The 23,483-nt window shown below is 42.8% G+C and overlaps 3 protein-coding genes across 3 annotated transcripts in view; all 3 read right to left on the bottom strand.

The window, feature by feature from the left end:
* Positions 1–6,034, bottom strand: part of LOC310837507 (uncharacterized protein) — a 147,363-nt gene extending 141,329 nt beyond the window's left edge. The window contains exon 1 of the mRNA XM_083724197.1: positions 5,940–6,034. The gene's annotated coding sequence lies outside the window, so the exon portion shown is untranslated. The remainder of the gene's footprint in view (positions 1–5,939) is intronic.
* Positions 1–23,483, bottom strand: part of LOC310837486 (uncharacterized protein) — a 147,376-nt gene that overhangs the window by 100,689 nt on the left and 23,204 nt on the right. The window lies entirely within an intron of this gene.
* On the bottom strand, positions 11,448–22,890 carry LOC310836012 (vomeronasal type-2 receptor 26-like; the record flags this gene model as incomplete). The annotated part of the gene is made up of 6 exons (XM_083720956.1): positions 11,448–12,346; positions 17,814–17,940; positions 18,786–19,016; positions 20,595–21,383; positions 21,780–22,071; positions 22,682–22,890. 6 exons carry the CDS (start codon positions 22,888–22,890, stop codon positions 11,448–11,450), a joined length of 2,547 nt encoding a protein of 848 aa, XP_083577082.1.

Genomic DNA, 23,483 nt, shown 5'->3' with positions numbered 1-23,483 from the left:
CCAGAAAGCACTCGAGATTCAAGGGGTGAGAATTGAGATTTTTAAAGGTATCCCGAAATACTTACTTGACCTTAGAGCCAACTACGGAAATTTGGTGGACCTGCTAAGAAGAAACAGTATTTTGTTCAGGTGGGAATTTCCGCAAGGTCTCTCGTTTACATTTAAAGGAAAGAAAATAAAGATAAGATCAGAAGAAGATAAAGTGAGCTTCCTGAGAGACTTTGGAGAAGAATTACGAAGAGAGGCCAGAACAAAAGACTCGGAAACACCAGGACTGGGACCACTTGACTTAGGAAGAGCCCCCTTGGGACTGGACCAACTAGAGAAAGAGACACAGCCGACAAACCAAGAGCAACTTCTAGGAGCAGTTGAAGGAACATCATAACAATAACAACATGTCTCTGCAGATGTTAACCTGGAATATTAGAGGTTTGAACTCCCCTAGTAAAAGGAAGAGGATCTTTCATATGTTGAAAAAGGAACAATTGGACCTAATTTGTCTACAAGAAACACATATAACAAGACTCCATAGGAAATTATTGATAAATAAAAAGCTAGGCCAAGAATTCATCTCATCGGACAAAGTAAAAAAAAGAGTTGTGATCTATGCAAAAGAGAAATTATCACCAAAGTTTCTCCTTAAAGATGAACATGGACGATTTGTGGCAATTGAAATACAATTTCAAGGAGAGAAATTAGTAATAATTGGAGTCTATGCACCTAACGAGGGGAAATCAGAGTTTTACAAGAAACTGCATGAGACGTTAATGGACTTTATAGACCAAAACATCATTTTGATGGGAGACATGAACGGCGTTGTGTCGATATATATGGATAAATCTGAAAGACAGGTAGTTACAAAAGAGGGAAGACTACCAAAGACCTTTTTTGAACTGAGAGACAATATGGATTTGATTGACATCTGGAGAACTAAAAACCCCCTAGGTAGAGAGGGGACTTTCTTCTCTGAAGCCAATCTGACTTGGACAAGAATAGACCAAATTTGGATTACAAGAGGGATGGCACCCAAGATTCGAAAGGTGGAAATCTGCCCAAAAATCTGCTCCGACCACAACCCAGTGAGGATGGCTATGAAACTAACACTGACTGGTTCCTTTAGATGGAGAATGAATGATACCTTGTTTAGAGACTCTGAAATTATTAAGAAGGCCCAAAAAACTTTGAAAGACTATTTCGAAATAAATCTGAAGACTACTGTGGAAAAAAGAGTAATCTGGGACGCAAGTAAAGCCGTAATGAGGGGGTTTTTGATTCAGCAAAATGCTATAAAGAGGAAACTTCAAGAGGAGAAGAAAGAAAAGATTTTAGAGAAAATTAGAGAAGGCGAGAAGAGATTAAGGACTAAACCTAAGTCACAAGATATTTTACGAGAAATTAAACTACACCAGGCACAATATTTGAAAATGGTCAATCAGGATATAGAATGGAAAATTAAACAAATGAGACAAAAAAACCTTTGAATCGGCTAATAAGTGTGGAAAGCTGCTAGCTTGGCAGCTGAAGAAAAGTCAGAAATTAAATACTGTTACTAATCTTGAAGTAAATGGAAGAAATATACAAAACCCACGGGAGATTCAAGACTGTTTCCAGAGATATTTTAAACAACTGTATACACAAGGGCCACAGAATGAAATTAAAATTGAGAAATTTTTGGAAACAAATGGATTACAAAAAATATCTCAAGAGCATAAATTAATACTGAATGACAAAATTTCTGAACAGGAGGTTGAAGGTGCCATCAAGAATCTGCAACTAGGCAAGTCTCCAGGCCCGGATGGGCTAACCTCCAAATATTACAAAGACATGAAAGACTACTTAATTCAACCTCTAATGGAGGTTTGCAACGAAATTATGGAAGGGAAAAGAGCGCCGGAGTCGTGGAAAGAAGCTTACATCATGCTTATACCGAAAAATGAGACAGAAAAGACACAACTCAAGAACTACCGCCCCATATCCCTACTTAATGTGGATTACAAAATTTTTGCTGACATTTTGGCTAAAAGACTGAAAAAAGTTTTAGTAACAATGATACATAAAGACCAAGCTGGCTTTCACCCAGGCAGGCAACTGGCAAATAATACGAGAAACTTAATTGACATTTTGGAAAAATTACAAGTTAATATAAACACAAAAGCTGTTTTGATATTCATTGATGCGGAGAAAGCCTTTGACAATATTTCTTGGAGCTTTATGAGGAAAAACTTGCAAGGGATGGGGGTTGGAGAAAGGTTTGGAAACGGTATAGGGGCGATTTACTCAGAACAAATAGCAAAATTAATAGTGAATAATGTAGTTACAGAAGAAGTTAAGATAGAGAAAGGGACACGACAAGGCTGCCCAATTTCCCCTTTGCTTTTTATCTCAGTCCTGGAGGTCTTGCTGAACATGATTAGAAGGGACCAACAGATTCAGGGTATACAGGTCGGAGTTAAATACTATAAACTTAAAGCTTACACAGATGACCTAGTACTGACATTACAGGAGCCAATCCCTAGTTCTAAAAGAGCTTTGGAAATAATACAAGAATTTGGTGGCAAGTTTTAAATTGAATAAATCCAAAACTATGGTTTTAGAGAAAAATTTAACATCGGCAGAGAAGGAAAGGTTTCAGGAAGAAACAGGTTTAACATTGGTGAAAAAAGTGAAATACCTAGGGGTGAACTTGACTTCGAAGAATGTAAATTTATTTAAAGATAATTATGAGAAGTGTTGGTCAGAAGTGAAAAAAGATCTTGAAATTTGGACAAACTTGAAGCTTTCCTTACTGGGTAGAATTGCTGTTATCAAAATGAATGTATTGCCAAGAATGTTGTTTTTGTTTCAGACATTACTAATCATTGACAAAATGGACTGTTTCGAGAAGTGGCAAAAAGAAATTTCTAGATTTGTCTGGCAGGGGAAAAAGCCCAGAATAAAATACAAAATTCTTACTGATGCAAAGGAAAGAGGGGGGTTTGCCCTGCCGGACCTTAAGTTATATTATGAAGCAGCAGCTTTCTGCTGGTTGAAGGATTGGCTACTTCTTGAAAACATGGACATTTTAGACTTGGAAGGATATGATAATGTTTTTGGGTGGCATGCATATTTGTGGTACGGTAAGGCTAAAGTCTATAAAGCATTTAAAAACCATATTATCAGGAAAGCATTGTTCAATGTCTGGATGAAATATAAAGATTTTTTAGAAAATAAAACCCCAAGGTGGCTTTCACCTATGGAAGCAAAGGCCCTGAAAAAGCTTAACATGGAATCTAACTGGCCAAAATATTGGGAAATTTTGGAGCAGGAGGGAGACAAAGTGAAATTGCAGAGTTATGAGAAACTTAAGGATAAGGTGCGAGACTGGTTACATTATTTTCAAGTAAGAGAGGCCTACTATTTGGATAGGAAAATCGGTTTCCAGGTGGAAAAATCAAAGTTGGAAACAGAATTGTTAGAACCCAATGCTAAGATATTGTCGAGAATGTATAATCTGCTGTTGAAATGGAACACTAAGGACGAAACAGTAAAATCTGCTATGATAAAATGGGCACAAGATGTTGGTCATAACATTATGTTTGTTGACTGGGAACAGTTGTGGACCACCGGTATGAAATTCACTGCATGTAATGCCTTAAGAGAGAATATTATGAAAATGATATATAGGTGGTACATGACCCCAGTCAAACTTGCAAAAATCTACCATTTGCCCGATAATAAATGTTGGAAATGTAAAGAAACTGAAGGGACATTCTTTCACCTTTGGTGGACGTGCCCAAGGATTAAGGCTTTCTGGGAGATGATATATAATGAACTGAAAAAGGTATTTAAGTATACCTTCTTGAAGAAACCAGAGGCCTTTCTCCTGGGTATGGTCGGCCAATTGGTGCCAAAGAAGGACAGAACCTTTTTTATGTACGCTACAGCAGGAGCAAGAATACTCATTGCAAAGCATTGGAAGACGCAAGATCTACCCACCTTGGAAGAATGGCAGATGCAAGTAATAGACTATATGGAACTGGCTGAAATGACCAGCAGAATTCGAGATCAAGGAGAAGAGCAGGTGGAAGAGGACTGGAAGAAGTTTAAAGTCTACCTACAAAAACACTGTAAAATCTTTGAATGTTGAGGACATTGAAAAGGAAAAGAAGGGGTTCTAGTGACTAAGTTAAATAAGAGTACAAAGGAGGGATTAAGAATGAAAATGAATAAAGAATGATCTTGCTGAATTAATTATCACATAGAATACAAGTTCGGGAGGCGGGTGGAAGTAAGGAAAATAAGGTTTTGAAGGTTATAATCAGAAAGTGAGTTTTTTATGCTAAAAATGTTCTTTTTCTCTTCTTTTTTGTCTATGTTCTTTTTTTTGTTTTATAATATATTGTGGATTTTTATGTTGGAATGGAAATTTGCTTTTTGTTCTTTTTTTTGTGTGTGTGTAAAACTCAATAAAATATTTTATATATATATATATATATATATATATATGCTTTCGTAGATTTTCACGGGTACAGGAATGCAGGTTTTGGTGTCCTCGGGTGTCTTCCCGTGTAAAAGTTGGGGTGTCTAGGCGACGTTTCGACGAGGTCTCACTCGTCATCTTCAGGCTGGTGCTTTCGGCTTCTTTCCAACACATGAAAGAAACAGGACACGAAATTAATTTTGCAGATTCCAAATTGCTCTTTAACACGGAACATCACCACAAGAGAATAATCATGGAAGCCATCGAGATAGAGAAACACCCTCACAACATGAACAAGCGTGACGACACATCCCGCTTGCCAGACATCTGGAAATTAGCCCTCCCCACAAAAACTGACACCAGATCCAGAGGCACACAGAACGCCAACACCAATCAACCACACCAGACCCAAACCCAGACCCTCTCCACAGATGAATTACTGACACCATCCAGTAGCCAATCCATGGTGGCACCTCCGGATGCTGCACCCCCCTGCAATCCCTACACAGATCTGGCTGACACAAGCCACAAAACCACAGCTCGCCCCTATACACGAAGCCAAGCCAAAGCACAACTAAGTGCAATACAGCCATCTTCTCAGGAAAACTCTTCACAAAGTTCAAGAGGTCAAGACACAAAGACTTTAGCAACTAATCCACACCTAATGACCCACCTAAGTGGTACTCAGGATATCACTCAAGAAATCACTCAAGGTATCTCTCAAGTAATTAAGGAACAAAAGAAGAAAAGGCACACTAGCCTGGGAACTTCCTCTCTGCCCAGAACATTGGAGGCTAGACACCACACCCCCTCTACAGTATTTATAGGAACTCAAACATTGAGATCCCGCTCTGTTCCAGTAACAAGAAGCCGAAAGCACCAGCCTGAAGATGACGAGTGAGACCTCGTCGAAACGTCGCCTAGACACCCCAACTTTTACACGGGAAGACACCCGAGGACACCAAAACCTGCATTCCTGTACCCGTGAAAATCTACGAAAGCAAATATCTTACCTCTACGGGGAGGAAACCTTCCAGCTGACAAGAACCTACGAGAAACTAGAAGTCCGAAGAGCCACCATCTTATGTGATCTCTTGTTCCTACGCAACTGCCGAGACAACAAATTAATTCCCACATGCTTCCAACTTAAATTCCATTCTAAAACCCCAGCCACCGAAAGGATCCTGAAACGAACTGAACTATCCCTAATCAGAAACGAACTACACAAGAAAAGATACCTACTAGACCAAACCAACAAAGATCTACTCACTCTTCACCTCAAACTCTGTAACAAAATCCACCCTGCACTCTGGGACAAATGCAAACAACTAGCCGTCTGGAGAGCTGAAACGGAGACCTCACATAAGACAGACACACACACCAACAAACTCCACAAACTAGAGAAACGCCAGAAGCCCGGCCACCCTCCACAGCAACCCATGAAACAAACAGTACATAACATATCAGACAGGATCCTCACCACAACTGAAACCAAAGTACTCTCCAAAGGTTTCAACTTTGCAGTCGCCCCGAGACGCATCCCCACGGAAAACATCATATGCGGAGTCGAAGCTAGCCTAACCAAATTCAACCCAGATGAAGCCAATAAAATCAGACTTGAAGTCACCAACATCCTCTGCTCCAGCAAACCACCCAGAAGCAATTTACACAAAGAAGAACAGAAAGCACTCACCAACCTGAGGAAAGACAACAACATAATCATTCTCCCAGCAGACAAAGGTAATGCCACAGTGGTGATGAACACATCGGACTACCAAGCAAAACTATCAAAGCTACTCCAAGATCCTGCCTACAAACCTATAAAAACAGATCCCACCACCTATCTGGAAAAAACCACCAAATCCAAAATAAAAGCCTCTCCTATCAGTGAAGAAATCCAGCTAAGAATCATCCCCAGAGAAAAATCATCCAGATGCCCCAAACTCTACGGCCTCCCCAAGATACACAAAGAAGGAACACCACTCAGACCAATAGTCAGCTCCATAGGCTCACCTCTACAAAATCTCGCTAAATTTCTCGCCAAGCAACTTCAGCCCTATGCAGAATCCATCTCTTCACACGTACCAAACTCCTTCCAGTTCATAGAAACAATAAAGAAGCAAAACCTACATCCTAATGACCTACTTGTGAGCTTCGATGTTGTATCTCTCTTCACACAAGTGCCCATTAATGAAGCCTTGACAGCTATTCAAAACAAATACAATCCCCCCGAATACATCTTGGACCTGACCAACCACTGCCTAACCAACACGTACTTCATCCACAATGGACAAAGATACAAACAGATAGAAGGAGCTCCTATGGGATCACCCCTCTCACCGGTCATCGCAAACCTGTACATGGAACACTTTGAAACCAATGCTTTAGACAAGTCAGAACACAAACCCAAACTTTGGCTCAGATATGTTGACGACACCTTTGTAATTTGGCCACACGGGAAGGAAAAACTGGATAGCTTCCTCACACATCTCAACAACTTACACCCCAAAATACAATTCACTATGGAAATAGAAGCCAACAACCAACTTCCCTTCCTTGACGTCCTAATCTACAAAAAACCTGATGGCTCCCTAGGACACACTATCTACCAGAAAAAAACACACACCAACCGCTACTTACATGCACAATCACACCACCACCCTGCACAAATAAACTCCGTAGCCAAGACTCTCATCTCCAGAACCAAACGCCTGGCTGACAAAGACCACTTGACAACTGAGTTACAGAATCTCTCAAATGTGTTAATTGCCAATGGATACCAGCAAAACAGGATTACGAAGCTAATCCAAAAGGAAACACCCCCCAAAAACCAAGACACAGAAGAAAACAATGGCATGGCCCTCCTTCCTTATATCAAGGGCACTACAGATAAAATTAGCAAAATCCTCCATAAACACAATATCAAAACAGCCTTTTGCACCAACCAAAAAATAGCCAATATCCTCAGAAACCCCAAGGATAAAATCCAGTTGGAAAACCAAGGGATCTATGAAATACCCTGCAAAGTCTGCCCAGCCACGTACATTGGACAAACAAACAGACGAATAAATGCACGTATCGCAGAACACAAGAATGCCGTCAAAAAAGAAGAAAAAACTTCCTCTCTTTTCCAACACATGAAAGAAACAGGACACGAAATTAATTTTGCAGATTCCAAATTGCTCTTTAACACGGAACATCACCACAAGAGAATAATCATGGAAGCCATCGAGATAGAGAAACACCCTCACAACATGAACAAGCGTGACGACACATCCCGCTTGCCAGACATCTGGAAATTAGCCCTCCCCACAAAAACTGACACCAGATCCAGAGGCACACAGAACGCCAACACCAATCAACCACACCAGACCCAAACCCAGACCCTCTCCACAGATGAATTACTGACACCATCCAGTAGCCAATCCATGGTGGCACCTCCGGATGCTGCACCCCCCTGCAATCCCTACACAGATCTGGCTGACACAAGCCACAAAACCACAGCTCGCCCCTATACACGAAGCCAAGCCAAAGCACAACTAAGTGCAATACAGCCATCTTCTCAGGAAAACTCTTCACAAAGTTCAAGAGGTCAAGACACAAAGACTTTAGCAACTAATCCACACCTAATGACCCACCTAAGTGGTACTCAGGATATCACTCAAGAAATCACTCAAGGTATCTCTCAAGTAATTAAGGAACAAAAGAAGAAAAGGCACACTAGCCTGGGAACTTCCTCTCTGCCCAGAACATTGGAGGCTAGACACCACACCCCCTCTACAGTATTTATAGGAACTCAAACATTGAGATCCCGCTCTGTTCCAGTAACAAGAAGCCGAAAGCACCAGCCTGAAGATGACGAGTGAGACCTCGTCGAAACGTCGCCTAGACACCCCAACTTTTACACGGGAAGACACCCGAGGACACCAAAACCTGCATTCCTGTACCCGTGAAAATCTACGAAAGCAAATATCTTACCTCTACGGGGAGGAAACCTTCCAGCTGACAAGAACCTACGAGAAACTAGAAGTCCGAAGAGCCACCATCTTATGTGATCTCTTGTTCCTACGCAACTGCCGAGACAACAAATTAATTCCCACATGCTTCCAACTTAAATTCCATTCTAAAACCCCAGCCACCGAAAGGATCCTGAAACGAACTGAACTATCCCTAATCAGAAACGAACTACACAAGAAAAGATACCTACTAGACCAAACCAACAAAGATCTACTCACTCTTCACCTCAAACTCTGTAACAAAATCCACCCTGCACTCTGGGACAAATGCAAACAACTAGCCGTCTGGAGAGCTGAAACGGAGACCTCACATAAGACAGACACACACACCAACAAACTCCACAAACTAGAGAAACGCCAGAAGCCCGGCCACCCTCCACAGCAACCCATGAAACAAACAGTACATAACATATCAGACAGGATCCTCACCACAACTGAAACCAAAGTACTCTCCAAAGGTTTCAACTTTGCAGTCGCCCCGAGACGCATCCCCACGGAAAACATCATATGCGGAGTCGAAGCTAGCCTAACCAAATTCAACCCAGATGAAGCCAATAAAATCAGACTTGAAGTCACCAACATCCTCTGCTCCAGCAAACCACCCAGAAGCAATTTACACAAAGAAGAACAGAAAGCACTCACCAACCTGAGGAAAGACAACAACATAATCATTCTCCCAGCAGACAAAGGTAATGCCACAGTGGTGATGAACACATCGGACTACCAAGCAAAACTATCAAAGCTACTCCAAGATCCTGCCTACAAACCTATAAAAACAGATCCCACCACCTATCTGGAAAAAACCACCAAATCCAAAATAAAAGCCTCTCCTATCAGTGAAGAAATCCAGCTAAGAATCATCCCCAGAGAAAAATCATCCAGATGCCCCAAACTCTACGGCCTCCCCAAGATACACAAAGAAGGAACACCACTCAGACCAATAGTCAGCTCCATAGGCTCACCTCTACAAAATCTCGCTAAATTTCTCGCCAAGCAACTTCAGCCCTATGCAGAATCCATCTCTTCACACGTACCAAACTCCTTCCAGTTCATAGAAACAATAAAGAAGCAAAACCTACATCCTAATGACCTACTTGTGAGCTTCGATGTTGTATCTCTCTTCACACAAGTGCCCATTAATGAAGCCTTGACAGCTATTCAAAACAAATACAATCCCCCCGAATACATCTTGGACCTGACCAACCACTGCCTAACCAACACGTACTTCATCCACAATGGACAAAGATACAAACAGATAGAAGGAGCTCCTATGGGATCACCCCTCTCACCGGTCATCGCAAACCTGTACATGGAACACTTTGAAACCAATGCTTTAGACAAGTCAGAACACAAACCCAAACTTTGGCTCAGATATGTTGACGACACCTTTGTAATTTGGCCACACGGGAAGGAAAAACTGGATAGCTTCCTCACACATCTCAACAACTTACACCCCAAAATACAATTCACTATGGAAATAGAAGCCAACAACCAACTTCCCTTCCTTGACGTCCTAATCTACAAAAAACCTGATGGCTCCCTAGGACACACTATCTACCAGAAAAAAACACACACCAACCGCTACTTACATGCACAATCACACCACCACCCTGCACAAATAAACTCCGTAGCCAAGACTCTCATCTCCAGAACCAAACGCCTGGCTGACAAAGACCACTTGACAACTGAGTTACAGAATCTCTCAAATGTGTTAATTGCCAATGGATACCAGCAAAACAGGATTACGAAGCTAATCCAAAAGGAAACACCCCCCAAAAACCAAGACACAGAAGAAAACAATGGCATGGCCCTCCTTCCTTATATCAAGGGCACTACAGATAAAATTAGCAAAATCCTCCATAAACACAATATCAAAACAGCCTTTTGCACCAACCAAAAAATAGCCAATATCCTCAGAAACCCCAAGGATAAAATCCAGTTGGAAAACCAAGGGATCTATGAAATACCCTGCAAAGTCTGCCCAGCCACGTACATTGGACAAACAAACAGACGAATAAATGCACGTATCGCAGAACACAAGAATGCCGTCAAAAAAGAAGAAAAAACTTCCTCTCTTTTCCAACACATGAAAGAAACAGGACACGAAATTAATTTTGCAGATTCCAAATTGCTCTTTAACACGGAACATCACCACAAGAGAATAATCATGGAAGCCATCGAGATAGAGAAACACCCTCACAACATGAACAAGCGTGACGACACATCCCGCTTGCCAGACATCTGGAAATTAGCCCTCCCCACAAAAACTGACACCAGATCCAGAGGCACACAGAACGCCAACACCAATCAACCACACCAGACCCAAACCCAGACCCTCTCCACAGATGAATTACTGACACCATCCAGTAGCCAATCCATGGTGGCACCTCCGGATGCTGCACCCCCCTGCAATCCCTACACAGATCTGGCTGACACAAGCCACAAAACCACAGCTCGCCCCTATACACGAAGCCAAGCCAAAGCACAACTAAGTGCAATACAGCCATCTTCTCAGGAAAACTCTTCACAAAGTTCAAGAGGTCAAGACACAAAGACTTTAGCAACTAATCCACACCTAATGACCCACCTAAGTGGTACTCAGGATATCACTCAAGAAATCACTCAAGGTATCTCTCAAGTAATTAAGGAACAAAAGAAGAAAAGGCACACTAGCCTGGGAACTTCCTCTCTGCCCAGAACATTGGAGGCTAGACACCACACCCCCTCTACAGTATTTATAGGAACTCAAACATTGAGATCCCGCTCTGTTCCAGTAACAAGAAGCCGAAAGCACCAGCCTGAAGATGACGAGTGAGACCTCGTCGAAACGTCGCCTAGACACCCCAACTTTTACACGGGAAGACACCCGAGGACACCAAAACCTGCATATATATATATATATATATATATATATATTTGCTTTCGTATATTTATATATATATATATATATATATATATATAAAATGTCATGCTTAGTTTTTTGTTGTCAGGTGCTCCTTTGTGTTCAAATCAGGCCTCAATATAATAATGTAGCATTTGGGAATGAAGATGCAGCCCAGGACCCCAGCACTGGAGGCCAAGATAGAGAAGATCTGCACAGCTACCATGAATTTTCCCTTTGTGCACAGGTAGGTGGGCACAAAGGACACCCAAACACTGCAGAAGACCAACATGCTGAAGGTGATCAGCTTGGCTTCATTGAATGCCCCAGGCAGATTCCTTGCTAAGAAAGCCACCGTGAAGCAGATGGCAGCCAGGAAGCCCATGTAGCCAAGGGCAGCATAAAACATGGCCACAGACCCCTCATTGCATTGGACAATGATCTCTCCAAGCTGGGAGCTGAGGTCAAAGTCTGGGAATGGAGGAGAGATCCCAAGCCAGATGGTGCAGATGAGAACTTGGATACTGGAGCAGGAAATGACAATGGAGTGGGCCAAACTCTTCCCCAGCCATCTCTTCACCTTGTTCCCTGGCTTAGTAGCCAGGAAGGCAAGGACCACAGTGATGGTTTTTGCCAAGACAGAAGAGACAGCAACTGAGAAGATGATGCAGAAGGCTGTTTGATGGAGAAGGCAGGTCACGTTCCTTGGCTTTCCAATGAAGAGGAAGGAGGACAAAAAGGAGAGCAGTAGAGAGATGAGGAGGATGTAGGAGAGGTCTCTGTTGTTGGCTTTGACTATTGGAGTTTCTTTGTATTTAGTGAAGATTCCTAACACAAAGCCTGTGGTTAAGGATAAGGAGAGAGCAAGGGAAGCCAGGAGGCTCCCCAGACTTTCTTCATAGGACAGGAAGGTTATTACTTTGGGGACACATTGATCTCGGTCTTCATTTGGATGCTGATCTTCTGGACATTTGGTGCATTCATCAGCATCTGCAGAGGAAAAAATACACTTCAGTATACTAACATCAGTCACAAACCTACAATAGTCAGCTGGTCTCTCTGGCCCTACTGCTGACTGACTCCATGGCCGGACGACAACCCTCCTGAGGCCACAGCTTTGGTGAACCCAATACACCCTGGCGCTCTTTTCCATCACTCACCAAGATAGTCCCCAGAACCAGATTCACAGACATGTCCTCCCTGTTGGAGATAAGCAGTGTCCAGTGCACAGCGGAATGATGAAAAGTACGTGCCAACATGCTCTATATTACTTTATTTACACTTCAAAGCTGGTAATTTACAGAAAAACATTTTCCCTCTGCCGGAGCAGAGAAAGGCATCCTCTCTCCTCTAAAGCACGGAGAGAATCACACTGAACTGCAAAGAACAGTGAAAAACAGGAAACCAGTGTACGTCACATCCAGTCTCCTTTCCCGTGAGAAAACCCAACAGCACTTGACTGTTGAATGTAAACATTGTCTTGTGACAAGCACTTCGCTGCTCAGTGAAGGAAGCAGAAACCAACATCCTCCCCCTTTCTGTGAACATCACTGGGCAGCGTGTTCGTACAATATTAGTACAAACCCAACTTCTGCACATAGGTACAGTGTTGATCCCTTGATACAATCTTGGACAATACATCAGCAGGAATTTCATTACCTGGCATATAGGACACCGTTACGAGTCCCTTTTGAATACGTTCCCTAGCATGTTGCAACTTCAATTGCAAGTGCTTCGTGCTTTGCTTACAACCTTCAGAATTCAGCAAAGCCAAACATGCTTTGTTGTCCTGGTAAACCTGGATTGGACATTTGACAGGAATTTTTATGTCTTTGCACAATTGTAACAACCATTCACAATCCTTAAGTGAATAAGACAGTGCATTCAGTTCAGCTTCACAAGTACTTAAGCTAACTGTTGTTTGCTTCTTGCATGACCAATCAAATAGACCCTGATTGTACTTATAGCAAACTCCAGACGTACTTTTCCTGTCTGTAGTGTCACTTCCAAAACTTGCATCTGCAAATATCTCAAGACCACCAGACTTCTGATTGTTAAATCTCAGTCTGTAATGCATAGTGCCTTTCAAATACCGCGCTATGCGTTTCAGAGCTTTCCAATCCTTAACAGTAGGATTGTTGACTTGTCTGCTTAGCAAATTACAGCTAACAGCAATGTCAGGTCTTGAACATCTGGCAATGAAGTTTAGCTTGCCTAGCACACTTCTGTACAGTGTAGTATCAGAAAATGCTTCTCCAGTGTCATCTACCTGATAACCTGTTGTCATCGGTGTGTCTACAGGGTTAGCATCCATCAGGTTTAGTTTGCTTAACACATCAGCAATTTTACGTGACTGGTGTACTAGAATGTTACCATCTTGATCTCTCTCTATTTCCAGAGATAGGTAGTTGTTTACCTCACCAAGATCTTTCATGTCAAAGTGCTCTTTCAATTGAGCTAGGGCATTATTGTACATTGTGACATCCTTCCAAAAGAATAAAAGATCATCAACATAAAACAAACAATACAGTTTCTTTTGCCCCTCCTCTTTGACAAATACACATGGATCAGCTTTCCCTTGCTTAAAACCTAGAGAAAACAATACTTCAGTGAGTTTTGTGTGCCAACACCGTGCACTTTGTTTGAGACCATAAAGGGACTTCTTCAGAGCACAAACAAATCCCTGTTTTACCTGTACGCCATCAGGTGGAAGCATATAAAGTGATTCATCTAGAGATCCGTACAGAAAAGCTGTATTCACATCATGGTGACTAATGTGTAGATTCTCCTCTGCAGCTAGCTTGAGCATAAGCCTAATGCTCTCATACCTCACGGTGGGTGAGTATGTCTCGTGATAGTCTTCACCTGGTACCTGTGCAAAACCTCTGGCTACCAATCTGGCTTTGTGTCTGACTATCTTGCCATTTTGATCTGTCTTCGCTTTGAAGACCCATTTGCTTCCAAGCAGTTTCATTCCTGGAACTACTGGAACAAGGTCCCATGTTTTGTTCCTTTCCAAGGAATCAAGCTCAGCCTTCATGGCATTTAACCATGGCTCAGCTTCCTTTGAATCCAAATCCTGGATTTCTTGGAAACTTGAAGGTTCAAATACCTTCTTGGTGCTTTTAACAGCTGTTACTGCTATCTTGGCAAACTCATCAGCAAATCTCTTTGGAGGTCTGCCTTTTGTTGCTCTCTGTGACCTACGAATTAGTCTTAAGTCTTCAATACTCTCCTCTTCCTTCTTAGGAGAAAAGTGACCTATTGTGAACAATGGTTCCTCCAATTCTTGATCAGAGCTTTCAGAGGGTCGCATAGAGGCTTTCGCACTCTTGAAATCCTCTGAATCACCCGATTCAGTTTCAGACTCAGAATCAGAACCTTCATCAGTGGGTGTGGGTTGTTGCGGTTGCTTTTGACTATCCTCAGTTTCATCACTGTCATCAGGATAACATTGGAAAATTCCCACATTCTCCCCCCACTTGGCATTGTACTCAACACTTCTTGTGAGCTTAATTTCCTTAGAGTCAGTCATCATTATTCTGTAAGACCCTTTCTGATAACCTAGAAAGATACCATGCAATCCACGCTTGTCTAACTTGGAGTTTTGTGGTGAGTGAACCCACATGTCAGAACCAAAAATTTTCATGTGTTTGATGTATGGCTTCTTGCCAAACATCTTCTCATAGGGGGTACAACCAATCGCTGAAGATAACCTGCGATTATAACTGTAAGTGAAACATGAGAGAGCTTCGGCCCAATAACTCTCTGGAAGATTGGCATCATGCAGCAAGGTTTTTAACCCTTGAAGCAATGTCTGATTTGCTCGTTCCGCAAGTCCATTCTGCCATGGCGAGCGAGGACTAGACAAATCGTGTTGAATTCCTTTCTCAGTCAGAAAAGCTTCAAACTGCTGAGAAGTGAATTCTCCCCCGCGATCACTGAAAAGAGTCTTTACCTTCTTACCATGCACATTTCCCAACCAAGCACAGAATTCCTTGAACCTTGGAAAAGCCTCTGATTTCTGCTTGAGATTGTACACATAAATATACCTGGAAAATGCATCAATGAGAACCATGAAGTACCTGTTTCCACCCAAAGAGGGCGCTAGTGGTCCAACCAAATCAGCATGAACAACCTGGTATGGTTCTGTAGCTTGCCTACTAGACACCTTACCTTTCGCAGCCATTTTCACTTTGTTTGCTGCGCATGCCTTGCACTTCATGTGGTACCTGCAGGGTTTAATAGTCATACCTTCAACCAAGGCAGGCATTTTAGATACTGCCTCAAAATGCAAATGACCAAATTTTCGATGAAAATCGTGAATACATTCTGCATGCAAACTTTTGTTAGAACCTGCAATGCAACAAGTGTCATCCTGCACAACATCATCAAAATACAAAACATACAAACGATCAACATATTCAGCATGCAATACATAATCATTTTTCTTTGTGATGATGCACCTTTTGTTCTTAAAGGAAACGTCAATTTTCCGCTCATTCAGCTGTCCAACGCTGAGCAGATTATGCTTAGCATCTGGCACATAAAGCACATCCTGTATCGATAAGTCCAAACTGTGAAGAACAACAGTTCCGTAGCCTTTACTGGGGATTGTGTGGTCATCCGCCTGGTGAATCGCACCTTCCTGCGGTGTAAAAGACACGAACAGTCGCTTATCGTTGCACATGTGATGCGTTGCAGCCGAATCAACAACGAAGAAAGATCTAGACGTCTTCTGGACCTCTGCAACCTTTGGAGTGAAGCGTGAGACCATTGCCTTGTGCTGCGTTGTCCTGGACACCGGACCTTTGCCTTTGCCTCGGCCTTTTCCACGCGATGAGCTTTCGCTGCGCTGCTCTGTCTTGGCCCTGGGATATCTGCATTCCCTCTTCATATGGCCTAGACGTCCACACGAGTAGCATTTCACTGCCTTCAAAGCTTTGGCGCCATCTGGTGGTTCCACTGCACTCTGGGATGACGTCTGTGAAGTCTCCCCCTTGCCCATGCAGCTATCACCCTGGCGGTCTGCTTCATTCTGAATCATGGCAGTATCACTGGCTACTGTGAGTTGAGCATTTGGCTGATTGGCATCAAATTCCCCACTTGCCTCATCCAGCCTTCTGCAGCTAGCCATCATGACTATGGCATTAGCCTTCTGCGTCATCTCTGCAGCTTTAAATCAGGCTGCTTTATACATGTTGCGTCTGTGTACAGCTGCTTCAATCCAAAAGCAAATTCAAAAGTACTTTCGATTTCCAGCCTCTGCCTGTGAACCTGTGCCTTTCTGCTTAACTGCTTTGCTTATCTGCAGCTGCTTCAAACCGCATTCCAAAGGCAAGTTCAAAAGTGAAAGTTCTCTCTGCTGTCTTAAATTCATGCTGCGACACTGCTGCAGCTGCTTTACTTTCGATTTCCCCCAGCATAGGAAAAATTTATCCTTCTAGCCTTTTGCCTGTGCCACGGCAAAACCGGCTATAAAAGTTCAAAGTCCAGCCATAAAGCCATTAATTAGAAGCTGGCAGGCTGCCCGGAGCTGTAGCACATACCTCATCAAATCATCTTGACGCGCAGAGATATCGTCCGATCCGGCCCTCTGCATTCCGATCCTTTGCCGGCACTCCAATTCCTTGCTCCTTTGTTCCTTTGCCAGGAGCCCGACTTCTGGAGTCCATTCTCAAAACACTGCGTTTTTCTGGGCCCGGAACCAAATGTTGGAGATAAGCAGTGTCCAGTGCACAGCGGAATGATGAAAAGTACGTGCCAACATGCTCTATATTACTTTATTTACACTTCAAAGCTGGTAATTTACAGAAAAACATTTTCCCTCTGCCGGAGCAGAGAAAGGCATCCTCTCTCCTCTAAAGCACGGAGAGAATCACACTGAACTGCAAAGAACAGTGAAAAACAGGAAACCAGTGTACGTCACATCCAGTCTCCTTTCCCGTGAGAAAACCCAACAGCACTTGACTGTTGAATGTAAACATTGTCTTGTGACAAGCACTTCGCTGCTCAGTGAAGGAAGCAGAAACCAACACTCCCTGCAACATTGGAGGTGGCCTTTGAATGCCCGTGAATACTAGTTGCTGGAGATCACATGGGGGTGGGTGGGAGGGCTGTTCTTTCTCTGCAGCTTCTGGGGTCCCATGGAAATCCCACTGACCCCTCTTAGAACAAGTTGCTGAGCATTGTTTTTATTCTATTCTTGAGGTTTCCAGCAATAGGTGAACCTTTCCTGAAGAGGACATTTCATTCATGGGGTAACATTACCTGTGCTATTTTCTATAAAAAGAGGTGCCAAAACCCACCATCAATGCCTCCATTGTTCTCTTAGAATACCAATGGTGCCCACCTGACAGATGACAGAACTAGCCATTACTAACATCATGTTTACAGCGGCTCAAATATTTGTCCCATCTTCCCATTAAAGGCCATTTTCTCCAAGTTCCTCTCCTACCTTCCTGAGTGGAGATGGTCCCTTCTGAGCAGGGAGAACAATCATAGCAGCAGGGCGGTTTCCCTTCCTGAACTTTTCTGGAATATCCAGGGAGACAGCTTTCTGTGCATCTTGATCGAGGCACCATCTAGGCATGAAGAGAAAATTGAGCTTTAAGGAGAAAGTGATAGGTATATTTATGCCTTGGGACACAGATAATAGAATTTTGGAAGGATCCCGGAGAAGAGATATTTGCTTCAGATAACCTTGATATTTGCTTCTGATAACCTCAAGCGACCCCAGTCCCTATTTTGGGGCAGTTACATTTTTCTTTGTTTTTTGCAGAGCTGCATGGCAGAGACAACTTTTTGGTGCTTCTACTTCCCCACCCCCACCACCTTGACATTGATATCTCATAGTTAACAACAAACAGGAGCATGGCATAAACCATCATATGTACATCAGCAATAGAACAAGTCCTCCATTTGTTACTATCACATCTTCTACCAGGTTGACCACTTCTAAGATAAGAACGGATTGGCTGATGTTTTGCTCCAAAGACTAAATAGAGTCTTTGATGTTGCTTCTAAAGACTGCACCTGGTGTAGAATTTGGTGCCCAGTTTGCTTATGTGGCATGTCTCTATGCCCAAACAAATGTGGAATACCTAACTGTACTCCAGCCCTACCCAACCTGGTGCCCCTCAGATATCTTTGCACAATGCTGGCTGGGGTGCATGGGAGTTGTAGTCCACAATATTTGGAGGGCATCAAGTTGGGGAAATGTGTTCTGCTCTGCTTTGGAAAGTCTCCTAGTTACTTTGACATTTTATACATGTTTACTCAAGAGCAGGGTCCATTAAACTCAGTGGAACCTAGCTCCAGGAAAGCTCCCACAAGATTGCAGACGAAGCCTCATATGTACTATTCAAAATGTTATTAGAGCATAGCAGATGTCATTGTTAATAAAATGACAGATCTAATTTTTTCCTACCTTCTTAAATAGCTTGGGCCACACAATTGCTTCTGGGTTAATGGTGAACTTCAGATTTGAGGACTTTTGTCTCTCTATTCTCCCAATTTTCACTCTATCATGAGAGTTATTAGGAAACAGCACCCAATTCTCAATATCGAAGTCAATGGCCAGTGCTCCATTCTCATCCAGGTACTGCCCATCAGCTGAAGTATTAGAGTAGGACTGGACTTCTTTCAAGAAACTATGAAGCTAGAATGACAGGAAAGTCCAGGAATGAGTAAGCAGGGCTGAATTATAAACATGGTTTCATGTTCTCTCTACATCCTAATCTTCTTTGAATAAGAACCAGCATTATTATATATAGGGAAAGGTTGATTTGGAGGGACAGATCAGTCGCTAGACCATAAGGCTTTTACTCTGAGGGTCATGAGTTTGAGCCCTATGTTGGGCAAAATATTCCTGCATTGCAGAGGACTGATGACCCTCATGGTACCTCCCAACTCTACAATTCTATGATTCTAAGATGTTTGGGAAAATCTGTAAAACATGATGAACTTGGCTTTATTGAAGGAAAAAGAGTAAGTTCTATGAAGGATGAAGTCATCTTTCTGCAGCACGATGAAACTGTAAAGAAGGCTATTGAGTGGTAGACTGGGAATCAAATAATGTATGGATATGTAAGGAAAATGAGAATATAATATCACAAATACATGATAAAACACGCACACACACCCCAGCAACCAATAACTACCCTTCCCCATCCCCTCACACAAACACATTAAAAAGGGGTAGACAAGGGCCAGGTTGAAGAGGAACAGTTTTGCCTGGCACCAAAAGCTGTATAGTGAAGGTGCCAGCCAAACTTCCCTGAGGAGAACATCCCACAAATGGGGAGTCACTGCAGAGAAGGCCCGCTCTTGTGTTGCCACCCTCTGGAGCTCTTGAGCAGGAGGCACACAAAGAAGGCTCTCAGATGATACTCTCAGGATCAGAGTAGCTTTATATGGAGAGAGGTGGTCCTTGAGGTATTGTGGTACTCAACCATTTAAGGCTTTATAGGTCAAAGCCAGAACTTTGAATTGGGTCTGGAAACTAATTGGCAGCAAATGTGGTTGGATTAGAATCGGTGTAATATGCTCAAACAGTGTTGTCCCAGGGCGCAACATGACTACTGAATTTTGAATCTTCTGATGCTTCTGAACTGTTTTCAGAGGCAACCCTATGTATAATGCAGATGTGTGGCTTTAATTGGAAGACAAAAGCTTGCAAGCGTATTGCTGTCTAATGATAGTCTAATATGGCAGGGTCTAGTCCTAGTATCTCTATTACATTTTGTAAAAAGTCATCCTCAATATTCATATTAGATCTAGATTCTACATGTTTAGACCTTTTGTGGATTACCAAACTATGCAGTGTAGGAGGGTGCTAAGAAGTAGATAATTGTTGAATTGTCCAACGAGCTCCACTTCTATCTCTATGTGGTGGGGCCTTTGAAGTCAGTCTATAAGTTGTTGTCTGCAAATTATTAGATCATAATTCTGTCTTCAGGAATATAGCACTGAATCTTGACCTGCCATACAGTGATGGGCCTGTTCTGTTGTGCTCCGTCGGTAATTCGTGTAGAATTCCTTTCCCCTGGGAACCTGGATGGGCGAAACTCTGGTGGATTTCTGCCAGCAGGTGAAAACAATGTCAACGGCCAGTCAATCAATGTAGAAAATACCAACCAGTGTTCTGACACAGTTAAAGGCAGATTCTGATGATCCTATCATGGTGATTCAAGGGTGAGGACCACAAATTCCAGTTTGCAAAAGGAAAAGGACATACCTGCCATGGCTGTAGCTTTTGAAGTACCAAACTGCCTCCACCCACAATCGACATCCTCCTTGACCTGGATGAATATGCAGCATTTAAAGCTTGAGCCACAGTTTGGATATTCAAGTAATTCACATAGCTGTCTTGGGACAGGATTCTATCAATCTCTTCCTGGGGCAGCATCTTCACGTTATCCTTCTCTCTGCATTTGGTCATACCCCTCACAGACAAGGCATGCTTGGAATATGAACAATCAAATGCATCTTCTGAATAGCGTTGACTAGCCAAGGCCATTGACCAATAGTAGCCTTTTCTCATCCTTTTTTTAGTCTTCATTGCAAAGGACAAAGAGCCATGGGCATACCGGAAGCAGTCAATATCACATAACAACATTTTATTCTGAAGAAGTGTGGTTATCCAGACTTTTCCCCCACTTTGTATCCTTTCAAGTAAGGTCTGAACCTCTATGATTGTGTAAAGACCACTTTGAGAGTCTGCAAAGTAAACAAATACATTGACTTGTCTCCACAGGGCAGGTGCTTCATGGGGTATCCATAGCCACGTTTTTCGTAGTACTCTTTGTGTGAAGGCAACACAAATTTCCCTTTTGTTCATCAGACGTGTCAAGGTACTCACAAACCTTTTTCCATTGTCATTGTCTGGAGCAAAGAGGCCAATCCACGTCCACCTGAAATGCAGGAGGAGTTGGACCATCCCCTGGTACTGCGTTTCTTGGTTTGGGACCATTTGGTAGACAAAAGGGGACTGGAATTTATCAGTAGGAAGAAAGCCATAACTGAGCTGGTGAGGAAAGGGAAAGAGATTGATGGCCTGTGTTTCAGGATTAAGACTGGATTAAGATTCATTAAAAACCAATCAAGATGGTAAAACTCTATAATCAAACTTACCGGTAAATTAACATGCCTACGGCAAGAAAAGAAAAAGAAAAGTTTTGAGTAGGCCCTAGAAAGACAGTAAGAAAGGGGCCTGTCTGTCCTCAACTGCAAGGGAGTTCCATAACCCTCCAACATCTGGCAGAAGAAAAGGCGAAGGAGTAAGCACTGCACAAATCCTAAGTCAGCTGAGTGGTGCTTTGTTTGCCTCCTTTCAAGACAGACAGATGGCAGCAGCAGCAACAACAACAACAACAAGGTGGCTAATATTGCCAGGTGTGTTTCACTTGGACCCATTGATTACCTGTGGGATCTTGTAGATGCCCAACATGCTTGCAATGTGTGTGGAGACGTCAAAGTCACTCTTTTCAAGAACAGCTAGCAGGCTTTTCTGTTTCCCACAACTGTAGTTTGGAATATTGATTTTCCCACCAGCAAGCAGGTCTGTCATGGAGTCAGAAGTCAGTCTTCCCTCAGAATAGCTATCATAGATGCTGTAGCCCAGGGTAATGTTGGGCAAGATGCTGGGGTTATGATTAATATCCCGAAGAGCAAGGGAGAAGGAAATAACGTGTGAGTTTTTCTTATCCACCCAGCTGCAAAAAAGTGTGTCACACAGTCATCCTCAATTCATTGAAAATGAAAGTCACATTATTTTTTGTATTAATCAAAGCAAGTAGGAAAAGCAAAGGGAGACAGAGGTCTACCTGTACCTGTGCCTGCAGTATCTTTGCAAGGGAGGAGCATGGAGGGAAGATCAGAACACAAATCAGTCACATTTCTGGTGACCTACCAAAAGTCCCTTGAGCCAAATTGACCCTCTGGCTGCATTGCAAGTGATTAAGCACAGTAGACATTTATGATTTGCATTTGCATAGATTTTGTTGTGCATGGGGGGGGGCGCAGAAATTGGGTTCCCATTTTATTTACTACAGAAAACCTGCAGCTCAAAAACATCCCACAACATTTCCTACCCTTTAGAAAACAAGTTATGCTTTGGAGAGCAGTACATGTCAAAACTACTACTAATTACTTAAAATTCATTATAAAAACTTTGAAACATGGCTTTTTACTAACTGAACAGAACAAAGAACTATTTGAATGAATTAATGAAATGAACATTTTCAAGTATATTGGGAAACAAGTTTATCACAGGAAATGGAGAGTAGATAGGAAGCAGAAATACATCAATGCATCATTACTCACATCTCTAATCTGCTGATGGGGATGCTGGAATAAGTGAAAGGAGGCTGATCATTAAAGAGTCTTGGAGATGTCACTCCTCCAATGAGGTGGTCTGCTAGCCAGTAAAAATTTGCAGGCAATATTTGCTCCTTGATCTGCTTCAGTGGGCATTTTCCCCTCAGCTGCATTCCATTGGTTGAAAGAGGCAACATCAGAAGAAGTGTTATCATTCTGGGGCTATTTGCTATGATTTCCTTGTACAGTGGTACCTCTGGTTGCCAACGGGATCCTTTCTGGAGCCCCATTTGCAACATGAGCAGAACACAACCCGCATCTGTGCGTCTGCGCTGCGAGGGTTGCGATTTGCTGCTTCTGCGCATACGCATGGCATCATTTTGAGCGTCTGCACATGCACGAGCAGCAAAACCCAGAAGTAACTTTTTCTGGTACTTCGGGGTCACCGCGGGACGTAACTTGAAAACACTCAACCTGAGGTATGACTGTAGCTGCTCCACCCAGCACTAGTTGCTGTTCATAATAATCTCCAAATTCTTGCAAATCAGAGATTGCAGTGAATCAACAATTACAGGCAGGTGTCCAGCTCTGGTCTTAGAGCTGAAACATGATGGTTCAGTGGTGGGGCATCTATTCTGCACCAAGGTGGCGAGAGGGTGCAGTCTCTGCTCCCTGTTCCAGGCAGGGCTGAGGATGTCCCCTTCCTGGAAAGCCAGTCAGTCAAAATTACTGATCTAAAAGGCAGCATCACACAGATGTAGCTTCCCACTTCACCTGCTCTGTGTCTTGGCCCCCAGGATTTTGTGGC

The sequence above is a fragment of the Podarcis gaigeae genome (assembly GCF_964106915.1).
Source record: "Podarcis gaigeae genome assembly, chromosome: 2".
NCBI lineage: Eukaryota > Metazoa > Chordata > Lepidosauria > Squamata > Lacertidae > Podarcis > Podarcis gaigeae.
Note: the sequence above shows the minus strand (reverse complement) of the source record. Positions and strands in the feature narration are given on the sequence as shown.